Source organism: Natator depressus, chromosome 2 (genome assembly GCF_965152275.1).
Source record: "Natator depressus isolate rNatDep1 chromosome 2, rNatDep2.hap1, whole genome shotgun sequence".
Taxonomy (NCBI): domain Eukaryota; kingdom Metazoa; phylum Chordata; order Testudines; family Cheloniidae; genus Natator; species Natator depressus.
In genome coordinates this window covers 9,868,908-9,894,000 of record NC_134235.1, presented here as the reverse complement: position 1 = coordinate 9,894,000, position 25,093 = coordinate 9,868,908, and the positions used below count along the sequence as shown (strand labels likewise).

Below are 25,093 nucleotides of genomic sequence, written 5' to 3'. Positions count from 1 at the left end.
CAGACTAGATCACAATGGTTCCTTCTGGCCTTGGAATCTGTGAATCTATGAATGCTGCAAAAGCTGTATTTCATTACGGAAGAAGTTCACCACTACAGCATATGGCCAGCTGCTCAACCACTTAAATTTTACCACAGAGTCCTATTTTGAGGGTTTAAATGAGATCTTTAATTAATTTCCTCTTACAAGTCCACTTTCCAGCCAGTTACAGCTCCATGCAACATTCCCTCCCTGCATACATATTTTTCTACCAAGGAATAGTGTGTGGGATGTGGGTGTGAGTGGCCATTCTTGATCAAGAAGTTTCCACACTAAAAAGCATGGACCATGCTCAATGGGCCCAAAGCACCAATCCGGGGAGGCCATGGTCTCTAGCTCCACTTACATTGTGCCTGTGGAATAGTCCCTATGAGAGATTTGGACAGCTAGGATTAGGAGAATCCCTGCCTATGGATTTCCTAGCATTAACAAGGCACAAAAAATGGCCAGAGGTTGACCACAAGGAGATAAAAGCATGGTAATTAATACTCCTAGTCATACTCATCTAAAGGATGAATAAGATACATAGATTTAGAAGAAATATATTTAAAACAGGCGTAAGTAAACTGAAGATGCATTAATTTAATTTCTGTGAAGGGAGTTATATAATAAGTATAACTGAGTGAATAAATTATTATTTTTGGAAGTAGTGTATGTCTTTTCTAAAGCTAATATTTGCTGTTCAGAAACAAATTGCTGGCCAAGACAAATTCTTGTAGACTAGACTAGACCATTTGCTAAGGAAGACTCCAAGCAGAACAGCCTGCAGTATAGTCAACACGATTTTAGTGAACTCATGTGTTACTTCTTTTAAATTAGATGTATTTATCTTGATACCAAACATACAGTATCAGTTTGCCAGCAGCACAACATGAAACACACAAGGTGGATGAAAACTGGGATTATGATGCAGAGTCACTTCTGTGGCTCCATAATAACTAAAACCAAAACAACAACACGGTCACAACTAATCTGTAATCCGGTTGAAGAAAGTACATTAAGTAAAATATGCCTATGTATAGATAAATTTAGTGACTTGTGACTGAAAAAGATTTAGTATTCATTATTTGTATTACAGTAATGCCTAGAGGCCCCAACTGAGACTGGGCCCAATTGTGCTAGGCACTGTACAAACACACAGCGAGAGACAGTGCCTGCTGCAAAGAGCATTGGATCTAAACAGGCAAGACAGAGGGGAAACTGAAGCACAAAAATGTGAAGTGATGTGCCCAAGGTCACACATTTTTTGACTCCCATCCCTGCCATCTACCAGACCATGCTGCTTCCAACTATGGGTGAGAGGTTTCTAGAACCAACCTGCTCATTCACCTTAGTATGAAAGGAACCTTGTTGCTTAAGGCTAGAAAAACATCAGGTAACTTTCCAGCTTGTTGTTTTTCATTTTCATGTACTCTATGCCTCTGAACACCTTGGAATGCCAAAATACCATGGAAAAGGTGGTGCTTGCTTTCACTTGGGCCAAACACACTTTAGGGAGTGTCAGATATTTCATGGAAAAAGCTAGAAATCTTGCAGAAACAGTTTAACATTGTATAGCCAATGGCTTAACACAGGGGTGGGCAAACTACGACCCGGGAGCCGCATCTGGCCCTACAGACATTTTAATCCAGCCCTCGAGCTCCCGCTGGGGAGCAGCTTTCAGGGCTTGCCCCGCTCCAGCCGGGGAGTAGGACTGGGGCCTTGCCCCACTCCGCGCGGCTCCCAGAAGCAGCAGAAACATGTCCCCCCTCCTGCTCCTACACACGCTGCCCCCGCCTCAAGCGCTGCCCCCGCAGCTTCCATTGGCCGAGAACCACGGACAATGGGAGCTGCAGGAGTGGTGCCTGCGGACAGGGCAGCACGCAGAGCCACCTGGCTGTGCCTTCACGTAGGACCCAGAGGGGGGACATGCCGCTGCTTGAGGTAAGTGCCCCACAGAACCTGCACCCCTGGCCCCCTCCCGTGCCCCAACCCCCTGCACCATCCCTGATCCCCCTTGGTCCCAGCCGAGAGCACTCTCTTGCACCCCCAACCCCTCATCCTCACCCAAGAGCCTGCACCCCAGCCAGAGCCCTCACCCTCCCTCGCACCCCAACCCCCTGCCTAGAGCCCGCTCCTGCATCCTCAACTCCTCATTTCTGGCCATACCCCAGAGCCCACACCCTCAGCCAGAGCCCTCACCCCTCCCACACCCCAACCCCCAATTTTGTGAGCATTCATGGCCAAGCATGAAATTTCCATATCCAGATGTGGCCCTTGGACCACAAAGTTTGCCCACCCCTGGCTTAACATATGCATTTGAACATGTAATGCATCCCCAAACCAAATAATGGCAGTGTCTGGTCTTTAGCTATAATCAGTACCTCATTAGCTTTGTAGAGAAATCATTTTGAAACTGTTCTTCTCAGCTAAGAGTGTTAAAACTACAAATATGGCTGGTTGGCAAACTTTGATATAACTATTTTTTGTTGCATCTCCAGTTCAAATTTTGCTACTGAGGTTCTAATATTGGGGAAATACTAAACAAAGAATAGCAATGTCAATGAAAACAAGCAACAAAGTTGTGAATTTATGCTTTCAAGCTATTAAGTGCGTGAAGGAGGGTACAGCTGTTAGATAGCTATAAAGGCCTGTCTTATTTGAAACCTCTGGATGTAAGCATTAAAATGTCATCAGAGAAAAGCTCTTTTTCTGCAGCTCACTATGGCATCATCCACAGATGGTTCTGCACTGGATGCTGTCAGCTGTCAGCCTCTGCTGATCTGCAACTCTGGTGTTAACTGAGCATTATGCACATCTGTTGCTTTCATTGTTCAGTACCATGTATCAGATACAGATTTCAACAAGAGTGCTACTTGTATGTGTCAACATGAAACATTAATATATTCAGGGAGCACAGGAGGCTCAAAGAGAACATCTCCTGAGGAAAAATATGTCCAAAATACCACATACTTACATGCTAACAATCTGTGTCTATGGTATAAATTCAGTGTTAAGATATCTGTGCCAAGCTTGACAGAGGACATGTAACATGACTTTATTTTGGGTAAACAAAGGTCAGAAAGTATTGGATAGTCTTCCATGTCACCTCACAGGAAAGAGTACCTCCCCCTCAACCTCCAAATCGGTAATAAGCAGGATTGCATGAATCATCTTTGTGCAGTGTCATTGTTTCGGGTGGTTTATAACTCAATATGAAACCCAAAGGCACAATGTTTTAGTATGAGATGACCTGAAACACTATAAAATAAAAACAAAATAGTATAAAAATACAAAATTTGTTTGGCTTTCTTAGCGGGGTGGAGGGGAAGAGATTTGCTGGTTTAAATTGTTTTGTTTTCTACTAGTTAGGCCCACCGTTGTTTCTTCAAGTTTACAGGCCAATGACTTAGAGAAGTGATTCCCAACAACAGGTCCACACACTATTTCTGTTTGTGTGTGCACAAGTGTGCAATGCTCTGCCGTTGGTCTCAGAGCACTGCTTGTCTGTCTCCCGTTCATATCTACATTTGACCCTAAACACCAGACTTATGGGGTTAGAAGACCATAACATCATCATACCAAAACATCTGATCACATTACTACAACAACCTATTTATATAGTTCCGTAAGTGTGCATGGTGCTTTAGAGAACAAATCAAAGGCAAGTTTCTGCCCAGAGACATTCACACTAATTCAGATATAATGTAACTGGGGATGGAGAGGCATGTGAGTACAAGGGTTAGAACAACAGGTTATAAATGGGCTGGCACCTGCCTCTTACAAGCACCCCCTGGTCGAGTGTCTGCAGTCTCAGTTTGTGGAGCTGTATCAGAGTGGCACCCACCTCTTGTGAGCGCCCCCCCCTTGGTCGATGGTTTCTTTGGTGGGGCTTCAGTGACTCAGCCCTCCAACCACGTCACACACCGTCTGCAGGTGAAACAGAATGAACTCCTTCTGGGGTATACAATCTTTACCCTCTCCCGGCCCTGGAATGGGGCCATATCCCCAGCAGTAGCACCGGAACTGGGAGAGGCCAGGGGGGCTGTCTCCTTCCTCACTCCTCTTCCGCTTGACGCCCCACCCCCTAGCCAGGCCAGTGTGGAGCCCCGTCTGTTGTGGGAGCTATGCAGACCCTCCACCTGCCCATGGTGTGGGAAGACTGACAGCAGCCCCCAACCCGAGTCCCGCCCGGCCCAGGGCAGGTGGAGGTGGAGGGTCCATGATGCTGCATCAGCTTACCACAGCTGCTCACATGGCTCTCCCTGACCCAGCTCTGTCCGGGAGGGGGTGAGGGTCCTCAGAGCCACAGCCTGGCCATGGTAAGAGCCACACCCACAGCTGTGGGGAGCCTGGGTCCCCCCACCTGCCCTGCGTGGGGCGCCCGGGGACATGGGCAGGGGGATGCTTTCAGCTCCCCTCTCCACGGGTGGGTGGGGGTCCCTGGCCCTCCTCTGGCTTGGCCGGGGGCAGGGCCTCTGGTGGAAGAGGAGGGGCGAGGGTGGGCCCCTGGTGTGAAGGGGAGGGGTCTCTGGGGGAAGTAGGAAGGCAGGGGCCGGGCCCCCACGCCCACCACTTTTGGGAAGACTCCGATGCCCTTCACCCCCAGGGCTTCCTCCCTGGAGACACTGTCTTCCTGGAGCCCTCCCTGGGCTCAGTCCTTGCTCAGTCTCTGCATCCAGAGGCAGGAGATCCTTCCTAGTTCCCCTGGTCCCTGCCCACACCGAGCTGTCCATGGTCCTGCTGCTCTTCCAGCCAGCCAGGAACAGTTCTTGCTCTTCCAGCTCCAGGCAGCAACTGATTGACTCTTGTGTCTGCTGCTCCCTCTTATACGGCCCCCCTGGCCCTGATTGGCTGCAGGGGAAGACAATCTAGGCCGCTTGGAGAACTTCTCTTCTGCTTCTATCTGGGATGGGGTATGGCAGGACCCTGACGTCACCCTGCCACACAGATCATGAGTAAGACTACGTTTAGTCACGGGTATTTTTAGTAAAAGTCATGGACAGGTCACGGGTTCACAACCTGTGACTTGTCCATGACTTTTAGTATATACCCCTAACTAAAACTTGGGTGGGGGGATGCGAGTGCTGTGGGGAGGACGGTCCGGGGGTGCTGTGGGTGGTGGGGAAGGGGGTCTGGGACCACACTGCTGCTGAGGGCAGGGGCAGCAGCACGTGGCCCAGGACCCCTGCTGGTGCTGGGGGGCGGGGTTTGACAGGGCTGGAAGGGGCTCCCTACCTGACTCCACGTGTTCCTGAAGCTCTTAGGTGGCAGAGGGGCAGGGGGCTCTGTGCACTACTCCCAGTTCTGCCACAAGCGGCAGCTGCGCAGCTCCCATTGGCCGGGAACTGCAGCCAATGGGAGCTGCAAGAGTGAGGCCTGTGGGTGCAGGCAGCGCACAGTACCCCCTGGCCCCTCTTCCACCTATGAGCTGCAGGGCCATGCCAGTGGGAGCCAGGGAGCCCTTCACTCCAAGGTAAGTGCCCCCCCCCCAGCACTCCCCAGCCCCTAGCCCTGAGCCCCCTCCCACACACCCAAACTGCTGCAGCCCCTGAGCCAGCACCGGCTGCTGCAGAAGTGACAGAGATCATGGAAAGTCACGGAATCCGTGATTTCCATGACCTCCATGACAGACTCGAAGGCTTCATCATGTGATATGTGCACTTGTTAATTTTATTTTTATATATATATTGGGTTTTTCATGTGGCTGTGTTGAGGGAGTTTAGGTGGAGGAGTCACGTGGGGTGTCTCACTTTAGTTTAGAGGGTTGTTTAGTTGGTTGGGGAAGGGGCTGCAGGATACAGGCTTATATGGATCTAGTGCCACCAAACCCTGCTTAGTCGACACTGAAGGATCAGATGCTGTTATTCAAGTGAATGGGCTGGAACAGTAGCCCTGGTGATGCTGTGTGGCAGCCCGCCATTTTGGTATGTGTATTAATTCCATCTCCTTTTCCATGCTTATTTCCCTGCACAAAAGTCTGTCTAATTGGGTTTTATGCAAAGAGGGGAGTATTTCACCTAGAAGGAGTAATATCAGGCAGAAGCAGAGTTAATATAATGTTCTTTAAAAAGGCTAAAGTCTCAAAAAAGCTTTAATCAGAGACACACTAACCAAATACCAATGTGCCCTTTCTACATAGCATGATGGACCATCAACTAGAGCTACGAACTCCATAGCTTCTTCTGTGCATGCCACCAATTTGTGACAAGTTGAAAAATATTATGGCAAAGTTGTAGCCTCTCTATAATTAAGATTGCAGCTCAATGTCCATTGTAAACCCCACTTGGTCCCAAAATTGGTACCTAAGGCCTGTGGCCAACCAATATAGCTCTACAGTAGTGTGGCATAATAATCATATTCTCTTGTGTTGTAAAGCTTCTCTATACACGGGTATATAACCATTACTAGGCAATACACATCTAAATCCCTGTGCATCAAGAAGATGGTGTATCCTGCAGAGGGACTCTCAACTACTTTTACATTTTCCTCTGAGGAAATGTCCATCCCTTCAAAGAGAGCCAATGTCATCTTGAAAAGCTTTACATAAATACAGCAGCTCTATCCAAACCGTGAAACTGCTACATGCTGAAGGAATTAGGAATCTATTATTTCCATACTATTATAAAATAGCGAATATGTATTTATGTTTTTCCTCACATCCTCTCATCCCCCAAAGCTCAGACTAACTTCAGTGACTTTTCAATATCTAAAATATAAATAGTGGTTTGCACAAAACAGCAGCAACAAAAAGCAAGCTAGTAATGATCTCCACTTCTCTCAGAAAACAAAAAAAAATGACTGTGGAGTTTTTATATTGCCTATTTTCCTTTCATTACAGCTATTACAAATTTCAATTATGAGTAGTAATTTGTAAATAAACACAATTAATTAAAAGCCATTACAATCTAGCATATTTCTAAGCCACTGCAAATTTTAGTACTTAAAATTAGCTTTGCTTTGAAGTTTTCTGACTTTATATTGTATACTTAAAAATAAGGATATAGTTACAACTGGTAGGTCTTATAAACAACAGTATGTAGGAAAGCTACAAAAAGTTGTTTTTCTTTAGAAACTCCACAAGGAAGGAAGCAAAGCTAAGGTCTTAGGAAAATTAGTAGCAATGCAATAAGAAGTGAGCTATATTTACACAAGTGTAAAACACCATCCAAATATTTGCTAGCTTTATGAACAAATGTATACTTTTAATGGTCCTTACCTGATACAGAGACTGTATGCGACCTTACTCCTTGCTTCTCATTGTTGGCCAGCCTGTAAAATAAAGGTTTAAATCGGTGAATGCTGTACATTCTTCACGGTTGAATACACTGTGAATTCATTCTAACAGGGCACCTACTGTAATTAGTAGAGCCAGTCCATTTCCACAGAGACAAATTTTGAGGGGGAGAAAATTAAAAGAGGAATGTACCATTTTAAGTCCACCTGGGGGAGTAAGAGTGAAGGGAATGCTTTAAGAAGCCCATTTTAAAAAGCACAGAAATTCATTATGACATAAGCATAATTCAAGAAAAGCTTGTTTTTAACAAATTTGACCAAACAAATTTTAAAAATACATTTCTAAACAGCATCAGTTTATTTACCTAATTCAATAGTATGTCCACTTTTTAAATTACATATTGGAAACTTAAAATGAAAACAGGTTTCAGAGTAGCAGCCGTGTTAGTCTGTATTCACAAAAAGAAAAGGAGTACTTGTGGCACCTTAGAGACTAACAAATTTATTTGAGCATAAGCTTTCATGAGTAGCTCACGAAAGCTTATGCTCAAATAAATTTGTTAGTCTCTAAGGTGCCACAAGTCCTCCTTTTCTTTTTGCGAATACAGACTAACACGGCTGCTACTCTGAAACCTAGGTAACTACTGGAGGCCAAAATATAATTTAAAGCAGAGTGATGGGTTACCTTGGTTTATTCTGCAATTTTTTGTGTATCCTTCTGGCAGAGTGAATTGGCTTTTTGTCTAAAATGTGATTTATTTATGTACAATTGAATAAACAGTTTTCAATGATTTTCTATGTCGGGTAAATAACTGTGACTAACATTGCATTTATCAGTCTACTAAACATCAACTGTAAAAGAAACACTCTGGTTAGCCGTTTCAGTAAATTATTATATTTTCTTTTTACAACAGAAGAAAAGAATCACGCACTCTTCATTTATGAAACAGAAATCTGATCTGCCAAAGGAAAGCCTTTCCAGATGCAAGATGTGTTGCCTAAAACTTATGAATATTTGACCCAAGAACAGTCTGCTACCGTCACACGAAGAGCATATATAGTACCTGTAATTCAACAGTATGGAATGTGCAAAATTACATTTTAACTCACTGTTACCAATAGAAGCTCTTCTAGAAAACTGTTATTTCATCACAGAAAGCTTAGCAGCTGAAAAAACTTTCAATACAAATCTAATGCATTTAAAAATTAATTATTTCCTACTTATCCCCTGTATCCATTTTATGTAAAAATATTTTTATTCTAGCATCTCATGCATTAGCCCCTCTGAATAACCACATAGTCCGATTGATTTTACCCTTGTCCTTCCTTTCCTGCAATCTTGTTGCCCCCTTTGTTGCGGCATGCCTAATATTAGGCAAGCTGCTCCTCAGAGGTGGCCCCCCTACTCTCATGTGGAGATCCAGTAAAACCAATGGGTCTTTACCATGAATAGATCATACCGATTAATTGCTGTGCTTCATTTTCATGCAGGAAGACACCTTCTTCTCTTATAGGAAAGCGATCATTTTGTTTTGCCCATATGGTCAGCTTAATAAATTACAACTGAAACGTACAGACAAGAGCAATTTTTTCTGAAGGTATTACTTCATAGATACTCTGGTTCAGGAGAGCACTGAAGCATGTGCTTATGTGCTGTCATGAACAGGAATGCTTTTATAAACTGGTGCCTTAAACTGTAAATAATGTATGCAGCATTGCAGTGCTTAATTTGTAATGAAAGAGGCACCAGGGCTCAAGCAATTTTTTTTACTTTCATAACTGATGTGGCAAGCCCAGAGGTACCGGGGCTCAGAATTGCTATGCCCAGAGGTGCCGGGGCTCAGAATTACTAAGCCTAGAGGTACCGCGGCTCAGATTTGGCAGCTCAGGCACAAATTAAGCATTGCAGCATTGTTGTAGTTATGTTGGTCCCAGGATATTAGCAAGACAAGGTGGGTGAGATAATATCTTGTACTGGACCAACTTCGGTTGGTGAGAGAGACTCTAAAGCTTGTCTCTCTCACCAACAGAAATTAATCCAATTAAAAAAAAACTGTAAATAATAGTATTTTTAGCCTACAGTCTGCTTTAAAATGTCAGGCTTGCTTTTGGAGAATCACTGATTTTCTCCTAGTGCCAGGGATCAGATATGCAACCACACACTTTATACATCTGTGGAAACTGATGTAACTTAGGTTGTGATTTTAAGTATTGTTAAAGAAAAAATGTTTTATGGAATCCAATAAGAATAGAAATGTAGCATGGGGCACGGGTCACTTGCTGGAGGATTCTCTGCTCCTTGAAGTCTTTAAACCACGATTTGAGGACTTCAATAGCGCAGACATAGGTGAGAGGTTTTTCGCAGGGGTGGGTGGGTGAGATTCTGTGGCCTGCGTTGTGCAGGAGGTTAGACTAGATGATCATAATGGTCCCTTCTGACCTTAAGATCTATGAATCTATGAACAGAATCCCTATGAAAATTATTTTTTGTTGGGATTTAAGTATTTGCTTGTGATGTTTGTAACCCATATTCTGCAACACTATGTTTATACCTGAGAATCAGAAACTGAAACTGACTTAAGGTATGTCTACACTTCACACTCCTTTCAGCAGTGGGTAGTGTATGGGTACTACATCCCACCTAGCACAGATATAAACAGCAATGTAGATGGTGAGGCACCGCTTACACAAGTAGCGTAAAGACATGCCTGAACCCTGTGGGTATGTACCCTACATGGCTCTCTGCTCGCCCAAGCAGTGCATCTTCCATTTGCACTGCTAAAAGGGAGCTGTTTCCCTGCTGCTGGAGGCTTTCCCCACCTCAGGGAGCTGACAGAACCTTTCCCCACTGCTTCCCCACACCAGAGCCTTTACTCACCACAGTGAAAGGCTCCAGCAGCAGGAAACTGCAAGAGCCTTTCCCCTCTCCTGCCAGAGCCTTTCACTTACACATGTAGCTACATGCCTCCTACTTGCCGCCATTAGTGACGTGTAGTACCGATGTAGCCTTAGAGTAGTTTCACTCTCCAAGATGAGTGAAATGTTGACAGGATTTTTAATTATCAAAGGTAGTGTTAGAACACAGGCAAGGACAAAAATAGCTATTTTTATTCTAACGGGCTCCCTAGGTGAACAGTTACAGTTTGCTAAAAACATCATTTTTAGGTATCCTTTTTTTGGAAATTTCCAGATTCAAGAGCTGGTACCTGGTTCTGCCTGCAATGGTCTGTGCTGTGCCTTGGCCGGAGACAACTTTCAATAGGTTCATTGGAGTGGGATGCTGACAACTGGATTTTTCCAAAATGAGCAGCCCAGCACGGTGTCCAACATCACAACATAGGGGTTGTGGAAGGTTTCCCAGTGAAGACATTAGGGCTTGATACAAAGCCTATGAGTCTTTCTGCTGCGTTCAAAGGGCTTTGGATCAGTGCCTAAAATCCTATCTAACTGTGTCTGGGGCAGGACCAGAGTCCCTGCTCCTGCATGATGATGGATAGTTCCTTCACGTTTCAGTTTAATGCTGAAAAAAAGTGACTCTCTGGTTGTACATAACTCAATTCACTCTAAACTTGAGCTGTCCTAAAAGTGGATTTTGGTGCCTAAGCTTTTCATGCTTAAGACAGGCAGACAGGTGACCAAACAATTCATATGTTAGAGTGGCTTAAGGATAAGGGTCAACAAGCATAAGGTTGGCAGGTGGTAATGGGGCTTTGACCACTTTTTTCTTAATGTTTTTCCTTGTCTTGTGTAAATTGTAGCTCCCCTGCAAAGATGGGCAACCAAATTCAGGATGAGACTGCACACAGGCTTTGGGGTGGACCTTCCCCTCTCATTTTGGCACATAATTAGTGGCTTTACCTATTGCCAGCCTTGAGCTTGATGAGTGTGTGGCTAAAAATACCTCTGATCCTGGTTGCTAACCTGGGAGAGAATGACCTAGTGAATGGAGCGGGTTTGTCAGTACAGGTCAAGTGGGTCTTGAAGTTGCTATAGCAGAGTTTTCCCCATGCTATAATTGGTGTGTTATGAAATGCAGCCCCAAGGACAAAATAAGCATTTCAAGGTCAAGCGGTACTGGAAACAGGAGATGTTAAAACGCTTGTCTGGCATTGGGTGGAAGTGGAAGGAAAGTGAGTCTCGACACCATTTCATTAAGAATTTCTAGGTTCTGGTGGCAGAGTGCCCCACCATGTCTTGGACACAGGATGGCTGCCTAGCATTGGTCGGAGATATTAGCATCTATTTGTCTGACACACATTGGCATTCTCTACAGCTCCACAGTCATGGCTGGAACAGTATTAGCTACCCACTTAGGCATTTTTTTTTTTTTTTTGGTAATTTAACAGGCTACAAAATTAAGGTGCATTTTAATATCACTGATATTATTTATTATTTGTCTTACAATAGTGCCTCAAGGACCCAGCTGAGAGTAAGCCCCATTGTGATAAGTACTGTACACACAGGAAGAGACAGTCCCAGTCCCAAAGAGCTTACAATCTAAATAGATAGGATGACCAATGGTTGGAGAATGGAAACATTACTTCCATTTCACAAATCCAGCATTGAGACAGAGAGAGATTAAGCCCCCTATTCAGCAAGGTACTCAAACACTTAACTACTCATGTGCTTAAATTTATGCACATGTTTAGAATACCTGATTTCCTGAATCCCATTCCAGTGCTTTAAACAAAGGATTGCCCTTTCTCCTAGTCAAATCTCATCCATGGTGGTTAACACTTTTTCCTCAGATCTTTTCTTGAATACCATTTGTATCCTTTACATCACCTGTCACTTATCTAAATTACGTGGTCTCATATGATTACACATTTTTCTTGTATTCGCCTAAAGCAACAATAAAAATGAAATATATATTTTAAAAACCTAGGGTATTCATTTTCATATTCATTTACATGAATCTCAACAAAACTTTTTAGAACTCAAAACTGATGTTTCTTAATGACAAATTACAGGCAAAACTTACTTTGGTATTGAAGGTAAAGCTCTTTCACCTTCTGCATAAAGAGAAAAAAACAAGGTTAATATTTTATTTACATGTTATTGATTAAATTCCCTGTACAATATTTATACACATAAAATCCTGTCTCATCACAATAGCCTCTCAGGGAAATCACCTATAGAATCGAAAGATCATTCTATATTCTTATTACAGCAGCATATCACACAATATTATAATCTTGTTAACAGGCTATACAGAACTTCTCATTGAATCTCATCCATATGGTTTTCAGTTTGTCCTCAGATCTTTAGCCTTTTTTCATTATTCAGAACAGAATTTAACTTAGTCAAATCACTGCAGAAAATGACAGTACTGTAATTCCTTCCTCTATTAATGAACATTTTATAAGATACACCTAATACACAACTATAGATGAAGAAGTTATTCAAAACTAATCTGAACCATCATAATCAGTACATAAGAGACACTGTATGAAGCATTACACTAGCTAATATAGCATTTTGTAATATGATTTATTATTTGGACTCTATAATAAAGGGACAACACCTGCTCAATAGCGAAAGATAAATTAGATTTTCATTATAAGTCCAATTTTCAAACTCTCTTCCCAACCTCTCCAAAAAGAAAATGTACTTCCTGAAAAGAATTCTGCTTTTTTTTTTTTAGCTAATAATATCACTAAAATGCTTGGGCCTAGACAAACTTAATTTTTTTTTTTTTGGCTGACTGTGATGAGAAGTGTCTTTTATCGCAGTATCTTTGTGGGAGGTTAGTAGGGAAGTTACAAAGAACAAAAACAATCTGTGATACTGCACCCTAAAGTAGGCAGGGAAGGAGATTATTAGTGGTTGTTAAAACAGAACTATAAAAAGGAGTCACTGGAATACTGAGGAAGTGGCCCTGAGGGGAAAAGGAAGAGGAAAGTGCCACAGGTTCAGGAAACAAGGAGGATGTGGGAACGGGCTATCTACTGTATATAAGAGACTCTGTAAGTTCAGGACTGTTTGTTTTTCCCTGGCTGAGCAAATGTAAGCTTTGACCAGATGAAAGAAAGCTCCAGTTTTGCCTCCAGGTACCTTAGGATGGGATGGAGAAACACTGCACACAGATATATGTGCTCTAAAATGTCAGGCTGAAATATTTTGTGTCTCCTTGGCCCTACACACAATTATAATACCTGTAGCTATGGCTTTGGCTACACGTGAAAACAGCTCTGTATTGGTGTATAAACAGGAAATTTTACATTATTTTTAATGTTTAGAAACAGAAATATATCTTCTGCAACTGACTCCAGGCATAGATTAGATAGAGTAGAATATGGGAGGGAACACAAAGGGGCAGGAGTTTGGGAGGGGGCATGGTGTGGGGTCAGTGGTCTGAGAGGGCCAGAGATTGGGGCTTGAGGACTGGACGGCATGGAAGCTGTGCTGCCAGTCTTGGAATCGGGGCTGGGGAGTGGGATCTGGGAAAGGCAGTGTCTGGAGGCGCGACAGGACTTTGGCAGAGCTGTGTTGGGTTTTGAAGGTGGCTTGTATGAAGGTGCTGGGCTTTGAAGGTGGCTTGTATGAAGGTGCAAGGGAATGACGTGAGAGACAGGGAAAGATAGAGATTCTTAGTCATGTTCAACTCAACATTTTATATATCTTTAAACTTGTAAACACTTAAAATTTTCATTGTGGATAAAAACCTGCCTATGCCCATCTTTTTCACTCCACTCTCCTCTACCCTCACATTGCACCCAAACCATAACCTTCTGCCCACTTGCCCCTCCTACATTTGCTAAAGTGTATAGGATGGATACCTTGCTTTGAGAGGCCTCATAAGATCAGTCAGAGTTGGACTCCTCTTTCGACCTCAATTCACCCCCCCTTTTTGTTTTGTTTTTTTAAACAAGGTTTCCATTTCCAAACTCTAAAGAGTAATGGTAATAAAACATAATAGTTTTAAGAACTCTCTTTAGTACCAGAGTAACACTGAACAGAACTTGTGCTCTTATCTCTGGGCTGGCTGGGGATGGAAGCGCAATGGAGACTGTATGCTCAACCTTGGGGAAAAAGAAGGAGCACACTGTACCTCTCTAAAGCAACCTCCTAATTTGTGCACAAATTAGCACTCCCTGTATGCACAGACCTTTGCTGCTGGACGATCACCAACAAGAGGAGAGACAATCAGGGGAAAAAGAGGAGGATCTTGAATGATATGTCCCCGAATGTCTACACTGTCAAGTATCAGAGGCAACATCACTGTTTACAGTATAGAAAAGATTGAACTGCATTGCAATGCTGTTAAAATTGCATTTCTTTAAATATGAATTGATCACTTCAGGTAAGCCCAGGCAGGCTGGCCTTTACAATATGAGACAAAAGCATTCCTGTAACAACTGTAAGATCATAAGTACTTGTACAGCTCTGAGATCTGAAACATATCACTAAGACTGGTCCATTGCAGAGGCATTCATTTTTCATTTCAAGAGCTGAGATCCCCAGTCACCCATTCCCAGCTTCTGGCCAACAGACTCTAGGCTAGGGACACTTCAGAGCATGGTTTTGTATCCCTGCCCATCCTGACTAATAGACATTGAGAAGAATGAGGGGGGATTTGATAACTGCTTTCAACTACCTGAAAGGGGGTTCCAAAGAGGATGGATCTAGACTGTTCTCAGTGGTAGCGGATGACAGAACAAGGAGTAATGGTCTCAAGTTGCAGTGGGGGAGGTTTAGGTTGGATATTAGGAAAAACTTTTTCACTAGGAGGGTGGTGAAGCACTGGAGTGGGTTACCTAGGAAGGTGGTGGAATCTCCTTCCTTCGAGGTTTTTAAGGTCAGGCTTGACAAAGCCCCGGCTGGGATGATTTAGTTGGTCCTGCTCTGAGCAGGGGTTTGGACTAGATGACCTCCTGAGGTCCCTTCCAACACTGATATTCTATGATTCTATGACCTATCCTCCATGAACTTGTTTAGTTCTTTTTTTGAACCCTGTGCTAGTCTTGGACTTCACAACATCCTCTGGCAAAAAGAGTTCAACAAGTTGACTATCCGTTATGTGAAGAAATATTTCCTTTTGTTTGTTTTAAACCTGCTGCCTATCAATTTCATTTGGTGACTCCTAGTTCTTGTGTTATAAGGAGTTAATAACACTTCCTTATTTATTTCCTCCACACCAGTCATGATTTCATAGACCTCTGTCATATCCCCCCCTTAGTTTCCCTTTTCCAAACTGAGAAGTCCCAGTCTTATTAATCTCTCCTCATACAGAAGCTGTTCCTTACCCCTAATAATTTTTTCTGCCCTTTTCTGTACCTTTTCCAATTCCAATATATCTTTTTTTGAGATGGGGCAACCACATCTGCACGCAGTATTCAAGATGTGGGTGTACCATGGATTTATATAGAGGCAGTATGACATTTTCTGTCATATCTATCCCTTTCCTAACGATTCCTAACATTCTGTTAGCTTTTTTGACTGCCACTGCACATGGAGTGGATGTTTTCAGAGAATTATCCACAATGACTCCAAGATCTCTTTCTTGAGTGGTAACGGCTAATTTAGACCCCATCACTTCATATATATAGTTGCAATTATGTTTTCCAAACAATTAGTGTGATACAATATCTAGTGAGAAGATATTTTGCTATTCTGACAGTAGGATGAAAAAATTCAATTAGTACTTGAAAATGAAACATTTCATATGACTGAATAATGAACACAATTATTTGGACAACTTTCCATCTTATTTAATTTTGATTTGAAGTATTTAAGATTGATTTTGATTTGATTATGATCTCATCAGAAAGGAGACAGAGGAAATAATGTTTGACTATAAAGATTGGTTTTGGTATATAGGCATAACCAGCTACATGCTTCATCTATTCATGTATTTCTCCATAGCATTTCAGAAAGAGTCTTTGAGCAGTTTGTTAATCAATGCAAAATTGCCAAACTGATATAGTAGCTCAAAAATTCAGTCACAAGATTTAGATTTCAGGAAAGGCACTGGACTGCTGTAACCATTTAGTGTACCAGATCATGAAGATGCTAACAACTTAGTTCCAGTCTTCAAGTCTTTATAAAAGTCATTTGATTAATACTCTTCTTCCATCAATTATTAGGTTAGCCTAATTTCACTTGATTTAGCAAAATATTTATGAAATAACAGGACAAATAAAAAGTAGAACTCTAAATTTTCAGGCTTTAAACAAAACTACTAATAGTGCTCTCTCAACAAATACAAATTTACAGCATCTCAATAATTTATGTATAGTGTTAATATCCCAAAGACATGGCTTTCTTCAGTGATCCAGAGTGATAATTTGTAAGGACCCTTGCCATAAGGAGCCAAAAGGAAAAAAATGTTCAAACAAGAGAGAAGACCTATTGAGTTTGGAGCCAGAGCTGCTATAAAGATTTTTTTCTGGCATAGCTTATATAATCAAAGCTCATTCCAGGAGAAGGCTCTTGGAATTCTGGATCCGGGTTGGGGAAGAGCTTTCACCGTAGAAAATTTTAATTAGTATTTGATGAGGCTGAATATTGCCATGAGATTAAAAAAAAAACCAACCAAACCTCAAAGAAAAAACATTGAAAAGACCCCAGTTGATCTTACATGACTAGGAAATGGTGTAGGTCAGTTTGCATCAATGAAGCCAGGCCTTTTTGAAGAAACTTGCCAAATATATATTCTATTTGAGGTATTCTTCTTATGTTAGTATATCGAGAACAAACTTACATACAGTAAGCGAAGTACAGTAAGGCATGTTGCTTTAAGAATAGCCCCTTATCTGAATCATTCATTACTCATTTGTTTCAGCTAAGATATACTTACAAGTACATCACACAGATCAGTGCAAATCACTGTCACTCTTTCTAAAGTAAACTTTTATAGTTGAGTATGGTTTTAAAGCTACAGCAATCTGAGGAGGAAAACAAATGGTCTGGAAAAAATCTTTCTTGCACAGACGGTAACAGCTAAGGTATTACATGGGGATTGCTGGCAGTTATACAGAAAAAGAGCGTATCAATAAATCCCACAAAGATTGTATCATTCTGATGCTTTGAAACCACTAAGGATCAGACTAAACACAGCATTTTTTCCCTTAGAAAGTATACGGTTTTATGGCTTTCGAACTGGGGCTAAACCTAAATTAGATTATTTTGTGCTAGCATGTCATCTGGTTTAATCTCAAATGTAACCCAATGGGACTGTCAGTATTTGGATGACAAGACACCCAAGTAACACTCAAGGTGTTAGTGGTAACTTAGTAGGTGACACTCTCCCCTCTCAGCTGGTACTGACCCAGCACCGTATGGGGGTGTGAAAAGTGGTTATGTTGTTGGAGATAGTGAGTTTCATTTGAGAGGTAGAAATGAGGCCTTGGCCAGTAGTTGTCACTAAGGATCCACTGAACTTTTTGGCAAGTCTATTAATTTGTAAGGAAGCTTGCAAGAGAGGTATTATCCCCAGTTTCTTGGCCATATTTCTTTCCAGTAGCTATATTCTACCCATTGAAGTGTTCCCTGTAGTTTCAATTTAGTGAGGTTTTTTTCCTTCATTTCCTGTTCTAAGCTATTCTGTTGTGATGCCACATGTAATGTTCCAGCACAGACATGGCTGCACTTGCACCACAGGTTATTATTTAACATTTCTATTGCAGTAGCACCTAGAAACCAACCACTGTAGGAAATGACAATCCTTGCCCTAAGGAGCTTACAATCTATAAGACAAGACGTAGCAAGTGACACATACAAGCGGGTTAGGATTGGGGGAGAAAAAGAAATGGGGGATATGGTGAAAAAAATACTCGGATGTGTGCAATTCTTAGCCAGCCAGGGGCAATAAATCACAACTCACCACCTGCCTAGCCAGTATCAGGTTGCAGTTAACTGTCGGCATTTAGGAAGAGGTGAGTTTTGAGGACAGACCTTGAGAATACAGTGGCTGTTTTATGGACTTTGGCTGGGAGATTTTCTTCTTGTATGGGTGGCAACATGGGAGAAAACACAGAGGGATTTGCGAGAGAAACAGAAAATCAGAATATCAAGGATGCATTATTGGTAGAGTCAAATCAGGAACTGATTACTTGAGAAGCCTGTAGATCAGATGAATAGGAACAAGGCTCAATGGTGAAGGGCCTTAAAGGTAATGACAAAGAGCTTATGTTTGATGTGCAGGAGAACAGGGAGTCAGAGCAATGAGCCAGAAAGATCCTGGCAGTTGTGATAGGAATTGATTTAACAGGGAGCAATCTGGTTTGTGTCATGAGTTGATGGGAGCCTGAAAAAGAGCCTTGGCAGTCTGGAGAGATAGGAAAGGCCGAACCTTTGAAATAGTACTTAGGCAGATGTGGCAAAACTTGGACAGGGACTGGATGTGTGGCTCCAGAGAGAGGGCAGTGTTAAAGAGGACACCCAGATTATGGACTGCGTAACTGAGAGCATGGTGGTGATGTGGAGAAATTGGGGTTAGGTAAAAGCTTGGGTAGGGGAAAGATCAAAAGTTCAGTTTTGGCCATACTGATTTAAAGTTGACATGTGGACATCTGAAATAACGGTTGCATGGTCTGGAAAGGAAACTTTTGGGGCTGGGAAGTGGCAAAAAAATCTGAAATTGTGGTGTTTGGGGGGCGGAGGAAGGATTGTGAATCCTGGTTGGGAAGAAGGTTGGAGGGCAGGAAAAAGAGAACCAGTCAGGGATGGCAAAAAATTGGACCTTGATATGGATGGTGGGTGTGGAATTTATACTTTTGGGAATGGAAGGGTTGGGAACCTTTTCTGTGATTGGAAGAGAAGGAAGTAGAACTTGAGGGATTCAAAAGCAAGCAGCTGTTTGTCTTGAGATGAAGGCCAATTGCACAAGAAGTCAGAATATACAAAGCAGAAGCATTCACCTTTAAGAATAAAGTTATCAATGCACATGAATAAATTATATTTAATCTGCATAATAGCAATAAGTAATTGCTTAATAGTCACATCTGTCAAGATAGAACAATTAAATGCTGTTCCTTTAGGGAGTAGAAGGGAAGAGTGCATGGAGTTTTCATAACCATGTACAAGTACAATATTTCAACGAAGACCACTGAAGGACCTAGATTGTCTCAACAACCCTACATCATTTGAATAGAATTGACAGAAAAACAGTTGCAAACAAGAAGTGAAAGGGGACTCAGTCTGCAGGTTCTAGAACCACATCTTAGTAACAAAACACAGGAAAGTGTGTGGTTCCTTAAAATGTAATTTTCATCCTGACAGAATCCAAGCTGATCTGACAGACAAGATAACAAAGCTGTTTGGACAGGAGGAAGGGTTCAAGCGGGCAGATTCACTAATAAGGATGTCAACAAGTGCAAGTGTTTTTAGCATCTCAGTGCATCAGTGTATGGTATACCTCACATTTGTAAATCTGCCTGGTATATTTACTCAGATGAAAGTAAATAAATTGAGCAAAAGTCTCCTTTATTTAATCCTTAAGAGACTTTCCCAGGATATTTGATAATAAATTCACACTTTCTGAAAAAAAATCAAGTTTCTGTCGAGGAGAAATGACTAAAATGACTAAAAGCCATACGCTTCCCTTGAATGCAGCTGTGACTGCTTACAGTCCCTCCCCACCCCCATTTTGTATTAAAACAACTGATTCAATTTGGTATCAAAATATTACAGAACACTTGCTCTGCTTTAACTATATTTTGTGAGAAAGGACCACAATACACCAAGGCTAATAAATGAAAATGGAGCAGTTTAAGAGTATTTGGGAGGAAGAGAATTTTTAGTTTCACCGTATCATGAGTCAGAAACCCATTCTAACTGGCCCAGATTGATTTTCAAGAAATAGTTCCTCATTAGATGTGCCTGTAATTACAATTTATAATTTACAATTTATAAATTACAATTTATTTTCTATCATTTGCAGCTACCTTTATAACAGTGTAAAGAAATTACTGGTGGAAACCTATCTAAATTATCCATCATTAAGTGACCTTTCAGATGAAGATATCTACTAACAGTTTTTAACAATAACAATCTCCCATATTTCCTGATAAAAAGAGAGCAGCCGCCCCCCACGAGTAAGATTTTGTTGTTACCTTGCATCTACAGTTTAATTTTCAAGTAGTATATCACGAATTGGACTATCACAAAGTAAATTCTTTCCTGAATGAAACAACAACTTACCTTTCTGAGGCCTGATAATAAAAGACTGCGTGGCTCCATTCACCAGTCTGCAGTATCCGTCTATCAGGTCAGCCATATTCTCTGCAATGGTTAAGGATGGTGCTGTCACTGTCAGAGGCTAAGAAAAAAAACACAAAAAAAAAAAAACAAGGCACCAACAAGAGAGGCATTATTTTGGTCGCAAGCATTGAGCAGAACAGCTGTGCCACTGTATCAGAGATTTGTACATACTTGAAAACATTAAACAAAGATGTGGGCAAGAATAAAATTAAATACAAAATTAAATTAAAAGATTATTAGCAGTGATTATTTGCACTCTGGTAGCACCAACAATATACTAAGTGCCATCCGCATCCACAGGAGGACACGGTAATACAGCATATATTAAAATATTTTTGCAGAGGAATATCAGTCCCAATTAATACCCCTAAAGAATAAGGTCTGAAGGGGCAGCAAATTAAAATTTTGTTCCTAAATGGAAAATTAACCTGGTCTTATTTAAGTGGTTTCTCAGGCTAGCCTCTAGTGGCCAATTGTCCACATCAAAAAAATCAACACTGAAGTCACAATCTTGACATATTTCAGAGTAGCAGCCGTGTTAGTCTGTATTCGCAAAAAGAAAAGGAGTACTTGTGGCACCTTAGAGGCTAACAAATTTATTTGAGCATAAGCTTTCGTGAGCTACAGCTCACTTCATCGGATGCATTCCGATGAAGTGAGCTGTAGCTCACGAAAGCTTATGCTCAAATAAATCTGTTAGTCTCTAAGGTGCCACAAGTACTCCTTTTCTTTTAATCTTCACATAATTTTCTTCTGCTGTGGAAGCTCTTTATTCCTCTGAACTCTTAAAGGTGATGGTATCTCCACCATGCTTTCCTTTTCTACGCTCCTACAGCAACACATTCCCTGCCCTAATAGTAAGTCTCCTCCAACTTTAAAAAGTCCAAGCTTAAAGACTGTTTTGGCATTAACTGTTCATTCCAACATTTTATTCTTTCTCCTCCATGTGGACACAGACAGCTTGTCCTCTCTCTTTTTCAAATCCTTAGAGGCTGCATTGTCCAGTGGATAGGACACAAGGACAGGAGATGCGATTTCTATTCCCAGCTCTGTCACTAGCTCACAATATGACCTTGGGGAAGCCACCTCTTGGTGCTTTGGTTTCCTGATCTATAAAATGGTGACAATACTACTTAATCACCATTTGGAGATCTATGAATGAAAAATGTGATGCACACTCCAATTCTTATTAATGCTAGAGCAGCAGGACACTTAGTTTATTTATTTGTGCTTCTTTAAGGCTTACATCTTTTTAATCTACGCTCTTTTACAAAAATTAAAAGAAACAAAACTGAAAATAGAATCACAGAGAATACGGTGAACTGCAAACACGATGTTAAAATAACTGGCAACAATAACCATAATAACCTGACCACTCTTTCTATTAACTCACCCTCTCCCCCAAAGACCCAAGAAAAAAAAGAAGAGTTTTGCAGAATGTCTGGAAAGTAATGAATGCAGCTGTTATAATTTATTTGTGTTATGTAAGGCTTAGAGACTCCAACAGACATCGGGGGTCCCACTCTGCAATTAACTGTAAAAACACATTGTAAGGCAGTCCCCTGTCTCAAAGAACTTACCATCTAAATAGACAAGACAAAGGGAGGAGGAGAAACAGAAGTACAGAAAGGTCAAGTGACTTTCCCAGGTCATACAAATGGTCAATGGCATAGGCAGGAATAGACCCCACTAGACCACAGTAACCTCCAGCTCTCACAGATAAAGATCATCTTCCTCATTCATTATTCTTTAAAAAAGGGAAGGAGGAGGATCCTGGGAACTACAGGCCAGTCAGCCTCACCTCAGTCCCTGGAAAAATCATGGAGCAGGTCCTCAAGGAACCAATTCTGAAGCACTTAGAGGAGAGGAAAGTGATCAGGAACAGTCAGCATGGATTCACCAAGGGCAAGTCATGCCTGACTAATCTAATTGCCTTCTACGACGAGTAACTGGCTCTGTGGATGAGGGGAAAGCGGTGGACGTGTTGTTCCTTGACTTTAGCAAAGCTTTTGACACGGTCTCCCACAGTATTCTTGCCAGCAAGTTAAAGAAGTATGGGCAGGACGAATGGACGATAAGGTGGATAGAAAGCTGGCTAGATCGTCGGGTTCAACAGGTAGTGATCAATGGCTCCATGTCTAGTTGGCAGCTGGTATCAAGCGGAGTGCCCCAAGGTCGGTCCTGGGACCGGTTTTGTTCAATATCTTCATAAATGATCTGGAGGATAGTGTGGATTGCAACGTCAGCAAGTTTGCGGATGATACTAAACTGGGAGGAGAGGTAGATATGCTGGAGGGGAGGGATAGGATACAGACGAACCTAGACAAATTGCAGGATTGGGCCAAAAGAAATCTGATGAGGTTCAACAAGGACAAGTGCAGAGTCCTGCACTTAGGACGGAAGAATCCAATGCACAGCTACAGACTAGGGACCGAATGGCTAGGCAGCAGTTCTGCAGAAAAGGACCTAGGGGTTACAGTGGACGAGAAGTTGGATATGAGTCAACAGTGTGCCCTTGTTGCCAAGAAGGCCAATCGCATTTTGGGATGTATATGTAGGGGCATTGCCAGCAGATCGAGGGACGTGATCGTTCCCCTCTATTCGACATTGGTGAGGCCTCATCTGGAGTACTGTGTCCATTTTTGGGCCCCACACTACAAGAAGGATGTGGAAAAATTGGAAAACATCCAGCGGAGGGAAACAAAAATGATTAGGGGACTGGAACACATGAGTTATGAGGAGAGGCTGAGGGAACTGGGATTGTTTAGTCTGTGGAAGAGAAGAATGAGGGGGGATTTGATAGCTGCTTTCAACTACCTGAAAGGGGGTTCCAAAGAGGATGGATCTAGACTGTTCTCAGTGGTAGCAGATGACAGAAGGAGGAGTAATGATCTCAAGTTGCAGTGGGGGAGGTTTAGGTTGGATATTCGGAAAAACTTTTTCACTAGGACGGTGGTGAAATGCTGGAATGCGTTACCTAGGGACGTGGTGGAATCTCCTTCCTTAGAAGTTTTTAAGATCAGGTTTGACAAAGCCCTGGCTGGGATGATTTAGTTGGGGATTGGTCCTGCTTTGAGCAGGGGGTTGGACTAGATGACCTCCTGAGGTCCCTTCCAACCCTGATATTCTATGATTCGGACCACATCACACACACCCATCTTTAAATTCTTCCATTAGCCCCCTCTTCTCCATTACACCAAATTCAAGCTTCTCTCTCTTCCGTTGCTTTGCCTTACTGTACTCCAGATTATTTATCTGACCTAGTCCCCTTATCACACTGCCTGCCTGTTCACCCCCCTAGTCTCCATCAATTCTGCCAGCCTCTATGCTCTGTTTGTATGTTTTTTCCACAGTGGTCTCCGTGACTTTTTCCATGTTGCCCCCATGCATGGAATGTCCTCCATGACCAAGTTCACCAAGCTCTCTCTTTCCCCCTATTTCAAATCCTTCCTTGAGGCAAAAAAAAGGTCCACCAAAACATTTTGTCTTATTTCACATATTTACTTACTTTACATATTTTTAATACAAAAAATCCCTAATAATATTTCCCCCATGCTGTGCACATATCTTTCTTGTGTAACCACAGAATTTTGTTACTGTGTCCACTGTCTCCCCTCCTTCAATACAACTGCACAGGGCCATGTCATTTAGATTGTAAGGGCTTTGGTGCAGGAAAGCTGTCCTATTTATTTGTGGTAGCAAATTTTTGGCTGCTGTGAAATTATTATTCATAATAATCCTATCTACTTTATTCTCAACTTTTCATAAAATCTAGTACTGATTTCAGACAGCTCTTGCTAATCACTAACATTTGTGCTGAATAAGTGCATCATAATGTGCCTATAGAACAATATAAAACCAAGCCAAGTACTGAAATCCAAGAATTCCAGAAGGGAAAAGCCAGCGGAACAAACCCCAGGCCCTATATTTTTCTAAGTTAAAAATATACATATATTTAAAATTCAAAGTAACAAACCTATAACGTTCAATCCAGTATTATTACAAATTCTTGTAATGTATTTGGTACTCTGAACAATCAATTGTTAGGACTATTTTTCCTCCCTATAGAACATGAACTACTCTTCTCTGAGCTTTGGTTAATGTTGACATGGTGTAAAATTCTCTTTGCTCTAATTTAAATGTTCCAATCTATAATATTAACAGGTAAATAAAAATGTCAGAGACTCAGCTTGGTGATAATTTAAGGGAAAAAAAGACCTCAAACAGGCAGCCACTTAAATATTTTCAGTAAACAAATTTATTCTGTTTTATTATAATTAGATTGCAAAAGAGAGACTTAAAAAGCATTACTACACACAGAATAATTTCCTCAAGCTCCATTATTGGTATTAGTATATATATATACGCACACACCTGTGTAACTGTTGGAAACCATTTCAATGTAATTTTCTTATAGGGTAGAGAAACAAATTATACATAAATTTTATCAATAACTTTAAGGTTACCACAGCAGTCAATATCTTACCTCAGGTGCTCCTGCTATTTTGAGCTGCAACATCCCTTTTCTATCCTTGTCTTCACTGTTTGAATACTGAATAGTCTGCACTTGATTGAAATCTGCCAGGTGGGTAGGCTGCAGAAAAGCATATATAAAAAATGAGATATGCATAAGAAT

The 25,093-nt window shown here is 41.7% G+C and overlaps 1 protein-coding gene across 13 annotated transcripts in view; it reads right to left on the bottom strand.

The window, feature by feature from the left end:
• PTK2 (protein tyrosine kinase 2) overlaps positions 1–25,093 on the bottom strand; it is a 375,599-nt gene that overhangs the window by 108,323 nt on the left and 242,183 nt on the right. For all 13 annotated transcript variants that reach the window (XM_074943797.1, XM_074943800.1, XM_074943801.1 and 10 more), the window contains 4 exons: positions 24,944–25,051; positions 20,398–20,515; positions 12,236–12,266; positions 7,238–7,290 (listed from right to left, as the gene is read on the bottom strand). In XM_074943797.1, coding sequence (XP_074799898.1) covers positions 7,238–7,290; positions 12,236–12,266; positions 20,398–20,515; positions 24,944–25,051 — 310 coding nt within the window. The remainder of the gene's footprint in view (positions 1–7,237; positions 7,291–12,235; positions 12,267–20,397; positions 20,516–24,943; positions 25,052–25,093) is intronic.